At 65.9% G+C, this 7,539-nt stretch overlaps 1 protein-coding gene across 1 annotated transcript in view; it reads right to left on the bottom strand.

The window, feature by feature from the left end:
• ZFPM1 (zinc finger protein, FOG family member 1) overlaps positions 1 to 7,539 on the bottom strand; it is an 82,543-nt gene that overhangs the window by 5,610 nt on the left and 69,394 nt on the right. The window contains exons 5-6 of the mRNA XM_055079208.1: positions 2,986 to 3,088; positions 1,130 to 1,342 (exon numbers count right to left, since the gene is read on the bottom strand). Of these exons, the coding sequence (XP_054935183.1) occupies positions 1,130 to 1,342; positions 2,986 to 3,088 (316 nt within the window). The remainder of the gene's footprint in view (positions 1 to 1,129; positions 1,343 to 2,985; positions 3,089 to 7,539) is intronic.

The raw sequence follows: 7,539 nt of genomic DNA, 5'->3' as shown, positions 1-7,539 counted from the left end.
GCGTCGGCAGGCGGACTCTCAACCACTGCGCCACCAGGGAAGCCCAGCCATGCAGTTTTAGAACTAAATGGGGTCGTACCCTTTGCTGCCTGAAAGCCCCGTGCCACGGTCGTTTCTCTGAGAAGGAATCCCAGCCCTGGTCCGGGACCACCCTCCGAGTCTGGCTCTGGCCCCGGTGGCCGTCTTGCTGGGCCCGGGCCGTCCGCTCAGCTGCTCTCCCTGGCGCGCGGGTCTCCCGAGCACCCCCGCCACCGCCCACGTCAGCACTTGCCCTCCTTCGTGGGCGTGTCTGCGGCCGCCTGCCCCCCCAAGAAGGTCCTTCGTGGGCGTGTCTGCGGCCGCCTGCCCCCCCAAGAAGGTCCTTTGTGGACGTGTCTGCGGCCGCCTGCACCCCCAAGAAGGTCCTTCGTGGACGTGTCTGCGGCCGCCTGCACCCCCAAGAAGCCTGCCACCGCCCTTGGAGTGGTGGCGCCCTCGGGGCGGGCAGCTGTCCCCACCTCGGTGACCCCAGTGCCTTGACCGCTTGGTTCGGTGTGGATGTTGAACAAGGATTTGAGGAACGAGCGAATCTCGTTGGTTCTCAGACCCTCCGCTGCTTGTGGGGAGGAGTGAGTGACAAACGGGGTCCCTTCACTCCAGCTCTCCTCACTGGCGGCTCTGCCCCAGGGGACACTGGGCCACGTCCTTCACAACTGGGAGGTGGGGATGGTACCAGAGTCTAGTGGGCAAGGGCAGGGCTGCTGCTGGGCACCCACGGTGCATGTGTCCAAGACTCCACCCCCGCCCCGCGTGGCCTCTCCAGGTGGTGGTCTAGAAGGGCCCTCAGGACCCCGCGGAGCGTGTGCCAGAGGCGCCGTGGTGAGAAGCCCGCTCTGCTGCGGAGCCTCCGGGAAGGCTGTGGGCCCGCCTCCCCGTCAGCATCTGGGAGCTCACCACGTAGCCCCTGCACCCTGACTGCGCCCTGGAGCCCCTCCTGGAAGCCCACGGCCAGGCCCCCGTGTGCACCCCCGGGGCACACGCCCTCCTCTGCTCAGTTGGCAGTGGTGACTGGTCTTTGCACATCCTGAGCTGGGCACCGCCTGCAGCTCTGAGCCGGGGGTGGGGGGCGGGCAGGCAGTGGGTTACTCACTGTTGACAACTGCAGTCGCGAGGATGGACGCCATGCCCGCCTGCTGGGGCAGGAGCTGGATGTCGGCGGCGGGGGAGGGCGCCAGGCCCTCGGGCTCCGCCGGCTCCTTCTTCACAGGCTGGCTGGGGGCACCGTGGGGCTCAGCCGCGAGGAGCACGCTCAGCCGTCCGCCCGCGGCCACCGGCCTGGTGAGCCTGCACCAGAGGGCGCCATCTGCGGGGGAGGGGGTCTGTGACGGGGCGCCGGCAGCCCAGGCCACCACGGCCGCGCCTCTGCAAAGACCCCTGCCCCTCTTACCCTCCTGATGCCCTCCGCGCCGCCCCAGCTTAGGCACGGGGTTCCGAAGCCGGCGTGGGGGCCGGGGAGAGGCCACACCCGGGTTCGCAGCTGTGGCCGCCTGGTTTCCGGGGCGCGCCCGCCTCCTCAGGGCGACCAGGTGTTGCCTGCTCTTTGGGCCTCCCTGCCTGTGCCCGTCGGAGCGGGAGGGCCCTCTTCCGGGAGAGGGGAGCAGAGCGGCCGGGTGGGCCTGGGAGCCGCTCACCCGCGCCCTAGAAAGGCCTCCCAGCTCCTCGCGACTCAGCCAGCGCGGCCGTTGCCACGGTGGCCTGCGGGGGGCAGCCTTGGCCAACAGGACCCGGGCTGAGCTGCCCGCAGGTCCGGCCACCTCCAGCGTCCGGCGCAGAGGCGCAGGCCCCACGGGACCAGGCCACCTGGCTAGCATCAGCACGGCAGGGACCCTTGTCCTGCCTGGGCAGATGAACTCTGTTGACCAGGTGAGCAGGGCGGGCAGGCCAGGCACTGCTAACTGGGCCACATCCCCGCCAGGTGTAGGAACCCCCAGCTGGGCACCTGCTGCCAACCTGGGCCCTCCCGTGCTTTCCAGCTGCTCTCTGGGTCATTAGAGCACCCCAAAGCGGGGAGGGTGGGCCGGGGTCCTCTCCCCCTACAGACGGGGGGACAGGCACACGGGTGCTGTGCTAGCCAGGTCCTCGGGGTCAACGGCAGGGCAGATGGAACGCTCAGGTCCCCGGACGCTGACCTCAGCTCCTGCTCTGACCCCTGCTGTGCCCTGGAGGCCCCCAGGTGGGGAGGGGCCGGGGGGTGTTGGAGCAGCAGCCCAGCTTGCCCCTGCCCACCTCCAGTGGCTCTGTCCTGAAACAAGGCTGCCCACAGGACATTTAGTCCAGTGTGCTCAGGAGGTGATGGTGACACCCCCAGAACACTCTACCAAAGCGGAGCCCCCCGCCCCCCCAGAAGGACGATTTCCCATGGCCACGCTGTGGTGGATGGCTCTTGCTTGGCTATAGAAGTTGTCGCGTGTGTATCCCCACATCCTCCCCGGGACCTGAGCTGCCTCATCTGTAAAGGAGCGGGGGGGGGGTCCCCCGCCCTCCCAGGGCCACTCCTGGAAGGTGCACGGATGCAGGAGGGGCGTGGAGCTTTCCCCGGCTTCACAAAACAGAGGCCCCAGAAGGTGAGGGGACCTGTCCCAGGCCCCGCAACTGGGTTTGGACATAGCCCTCCTGACCACGCCTGGACGGAGCCAGGCCGCACAGGGCCCTGGTCCAGCGGACACCCCCAGGTGGGCCCGCCGGGCCCTGCCAGACCCCACTGCCCTTGTGGTCTCCCAGAGGCCCCGAGGGCAGTCCTGGCCTGAGCCTGCTCTCCCCGACCCCCGGGGCCGACACCTGTCCAGCCCTAGGCGAGCATTAACGGGGGCGCTGGGCGTGTGGTGGCAGCGGTGGCCAGCCCCTCGGCCCGGCCCAAACAGGCTGGTTTCCCTTTAAGGGCCGGCCCAGGGGGAGCCGTGACCCCCACCCTCCGGAAGGCAGTGACGGAAGCGCCAGGATACCAACCCTTCCTGTAGATCTCCGAGTTGGCTTCGGCCTCGGTCAGGGCCCGGGGCAGCATCCTCAGCCAGCAGGCCTCGTCCTCCAGCAGCAGAGTCGGGGCCGGGCTCTGGGGGCGGGGAGGGGGGTCAGCAAGGACTCGGTCATGCCCTCGGACACAGTCAGCAGGAGAGAGGCTGGCCGGGGTGGCGGGGGGCTCCCTGTGAGGGATGCCCGAGAGTCCACCCCTTGGGCGCTCTGTCCAGGCTGCGCGGGTCCTCGCCAAGCACTGTGCTGGCGACACGCGTGCAGCAGGGAGCCAGCGCCTGCCACGGGGCAGGCGCTGGTTTCCCTTGGAAACTGAGGCCCAGAGAGGTGGAGCAACTTGCCTAAGGGCACACAGCCAGTGAGTGGCAGAGCCAGAAGGCATACCCGGACCTCCGTTCTTGCTGCCCCCTCCCCGGTGTGGCTCTGGACCGGGCACAGGCTCCTCCCACACAGGCCCCCAGAGACCTGCAGAGTGAGCTGTGGGACTGGCTGCACAGCACGCAGGCCCACCTTTGTCCAGTCCATCCCGGGGCCGGTAGACGTCTCGTCCCCCCACCGAGGCTGGCTCAGCACCTGGCCTCCCTGCGGCTCGCAGACCGTGGTCAGCCCCTCGCCCAGCCACGCTCTCTCCGGCGGCCTGGTGTGCGAGCCGGGCCTCTGCAGCGCCCCGAGCGGAAGAGCGCTCTGAGCTCAGTTCTTACCCGGCGTTGCCAGCGGCCCCCAGAGGGGGTGGCCTGATTTCCGGCGCCCTCCCCCACCCTCCCCGGGCAGCACTGCAAACATACGTCCCCTGTCCCAACATGGCCTGCTTCTGGGAGGGGGCTGGCCCTTGCCACACGGAGGCGATGAGGTAGAGACCCTGGCCCTGCCTGGCCGCAGAAAGTTAGGGTGATGACCAATGCCGCCCCTCAGGCCGCAGCCCCAGGGCTAGATGGGCTCTGGACGGCTCCTCTCCTGCGGGGGGTCCCCAAGCTCCGCCACTGGGCGCTGTGTGGAAAGGCACAGCCCATTCGTGTCTGAGTATTTTCTGTTTTATGCAAATAAAAGCTTTCTAGTCAAACTGTGTATCGGAACCTCTAACTGAAGGACCAGTGTCACCTGCCGTCACCTGGATGCGGGCACCTGGCCAGGAAGCTACCGTGATGGGATGGCTGGAGCAAGTGACACATGGGAGGTCCCCTGATGTGTTCTGGGCACCTCCCCGCCTGGTCCAAGACCACGGCTCTACTGGGCTTTGCCTGCAGGGACCACGTGGGCTCCAGAGCTGGGCATTGGGTCCAGTCCAGGCTCCCTGACTGTGCCCAAGAGCCAGCACCGTGCCCGCCCTCCCCGGGCCCAGCACCTGTGCAAACGGCAGTGCCCCGAGCCCGCGGGCTCCCTCGACCGTCCTGTGCTGCCACCGGCTCTGGGGGTGGGTCCCATCCCTCTTTGACTCAGTCTCCCGGGGCACTGGGAAGTCGAAGCCTGTGTGAAGCCCTCCTTCCACGTGACAGACACGCGACAAATGCGAGTCGCGCCACCCTTGCTTCTCCATTCCCTTTGGCCAGCAGGGCACAGGGGGCAGAGGCTGTGCCTTCGGGCCTAGGAGGCTGATGTCCACTGGGGCGGCAGGCCGGCAACCGCCAGGGATCAACTGGGGGCCAGTGTCTCCACCAAGGAGCGTGCTTTAACGGACAGCTGCAGAGCTGGGGGTCCCCATCACCCAAGCTGGGGACAGGCTGGGGGGCCAAAGCGGAAACGGGGTTGCTGGCACAGCAGCGACTGGCCGGCGGCTCCCACGTCCCAGCTGTCCTGACCTGGGCCAGCAGAGAGGCGGAGGCCAGGGTCTCCGAGTCTCTAATGAATATTAATGAGTGGAGGAGGAGGGAGAAAAAAATTAATCTTCCTGATCCTCCGATGGGTCTGCGGTAACGATATGGAATCTAATTATTCGTCCCAATATTTCTAAACCCTCAAACTGAGACTGACAGCCTCCCGGTCGGTTTAATGCTTATCACTCCCGGGAGCGGCGTGTTCGCGGCATGATAAAAGCGCCCGCGCGCAGCTCTGCTGACGCTGCAGAAGCCCTGAATTTTCCGCGTCCGTCCGAGCGGAGGGGAGAGGGCAGCGCCGTGTTCCCGGCTCTGTGCCTCCTGCTGGGAGCGGCCCCCCGCCCGGTGGCTGCCCTGGGCGGGCTGGGTGCCTGTGAGGGCGGGTGAGGGGCAGGGGACGGGTCGTGGGGACCTGGGGGGCCTTGCCTCCTGCACCCCGCGCCCGACCCGCGGGAGGGAGAGGGGCCAGGAGATCCAGGCTGAACGACCACCAGGCCCTTCACCCTCGTTCCCCCAGCCCTGAGGGAACACTCTGGGGGGCCCCGGCCCCCACTTAAATGGGGCAGGCTGAGCCCACCATCACCAGCCTCCCTGCCTGCGCATGGACCCTGGGGGTGCAGGGCCGGCGCCCCACGGCTCCGGGGGGAGGAGCACGGCCCTGCCCACTCTGCCCCGTCCCTGCGGGGGGGCAACGCGCACTGTCCCGGGCAGCTGGACCCTGCCGTGCGCTAGGGCTACAGCTCGCCCCCTGCCCCATTGTTTATTTTCTCCCCCAACCCCCAATTCCAAGCAGCCCTGGAACAGAAGCCCTTTTCTCTGGCGGTTGAAGGCACCGGGCCGAGGCAGGCTCCCTTCCTGGCCCTGCCCGTGGGCAGCGGGGCGCGAGCCTCAAACGATCAGAGACGCGTGTGCTGCCGGACACCCCCCTCCGCCGGCGCCCCAGGCTCACCGCTGGGTCTGGGTCTGGGTCCAGCTCGTCCCAGACAGGCCGGGTGCGGCGTCTGCAAGAAGCTTGGCTCCCACCCTGCCTTAGCCCCTGGGGGTCGCCTTGTCCCTCCCTCCTGACTCCAGGCCGCCCCACCCAGCCCCGGGACAGCGGGCGGCCACTTTAAATTCTCTGGGCGCATCTGAGAACCCTCCTTGTTCCCCCAACAAAGAGGTCAGTGTCTGGGTTCTGTGCCCGCTGATAACCATCAGAAACCCTATCTCTACCGCATCCGCTGTGACAGCCGTATCTGAGGCTGTTCCCAAAGTTGCCGTGCAGCGCATGAAGTAGCGTCGAGGGGAGGTGGGGGCCTGCAGAAAGCCTCCCCAGGGCACTGCGGGCAGGTTCGCGGGAGGTCGGGGCTGGGGCAGGCCTGGGCTGGGCGCTGACCGGGGCCTGCACCATCTCTCTCTTTCAGCGTGTTCCGAGAAGCCCCCGCCTGCGTTCCACTCACCATCGCCAGAGGCAATGGCTTTCCGCCCTCGGCCCCAGACGTTTCGTGAGGCAAGAGAAGCATGACACGGGTGGCTCAAGGCGTGGCCCCATCTGGCAAAGACAGACCCAGAATGCACCATGCCTGGGCTGAGCATCTTCCCTTGGGAATTACTCCCTATCACGGCGAGAGGGAGAGGGGCCTCGCCAGGAGGGCACCGGGCTCTTGCACTGCAGCCCCATCACCCCCTGGCCTGGGATCGTCCTGCTGTGAGTTTGGCTCTGCCAGGCAATGGCCGCTGACAACAGCCTTTGGAGGGCCGCTCAGAGCCCATCTGCGTGGGGTCAGCTGGTGGCTGGGACTGGATGGTCCCACGTCAGCCTCACAGGCAGGGGGGCTTGCTGCTCTGACCCGCTGCCCTGCTTGCCATCCATGGGGTACCTCCCAGCTCTCACTGATGTCACAGTGGCCTCGTGGCTAAAGTGGGTGAGCCATGGGAAGACAACTGGACAGATGGATGGGTCGAGTGAGTGCGGGCCCATTTGTTCATTCATTCATCCATCCATCCACCCATCCTTCCAACATCTAGCTGTCCATTCACCATCTACTCATCCATCTATCTTCTACCTATTCATCCACCATCCATTAATCCATCAACACATCCACTGACGCACCTATCTATCCACCATCCACCTATCCATCCACCTTCTACCCATCAATCCACTATACACCCGTTCATTCACCTTTTACCTGTCCATCCATCCATCCATCCAACCATCTATCCACCATCTACCCGTCCATCCACCATTCTTTATCCGTGCACACATCCACTCACCCACCTGTCCACCCACCATCCATCCACCTTCTGACCATCCATCTAGCATTCAACCTTCCATCTACCATCTACCTGTCCGTCCATCCATCCACCCAACTATCCACCTACTACTCGGCCATCTACCGTCCACCCGTCCACCCGCCATCCGCCTGTCCATCTATCACCCATGTATCCACTATCTACCTGTCCATCTATCATCCATTTATCCATCCACACATCCACTCACCCACCCACCCATCCGCCTCCTACCATCCACACGGCAATCCACTCTCCATTTATCCATCCACACATCCTCTCACCCACCCATCCATCCGCCTCCTACCATCCACACGGCAATCCACTCTCCACTTATCCATCCACACGTCCTCTCACCCACCCATCCATCCTCCTCCTACCATCCACAGGGCAATCCACTCTCCACTTATCCATCCACACCTCCTCTCACCCACCCATCCATCCGCCTCCTACC

This window comes from Physeter macrocephalus, chromosome 17, assembly GCF_002837175.3.
Source record: "Physeter macrocephalus isolate SW-GA chromosome 17, ASM283717v5, whole genome shotgun sequence".
NCBI classification, from domain to species: domain Eukaryota; kingdom Metazoa; phylum Chordata; class Mammalia; order Artiodactyla; family Physeteridae; genus Physeter; species Physeter macrocephalus.
This window is presented reverse-complemented; position numbering and strand designations above follow the sequence as displayed.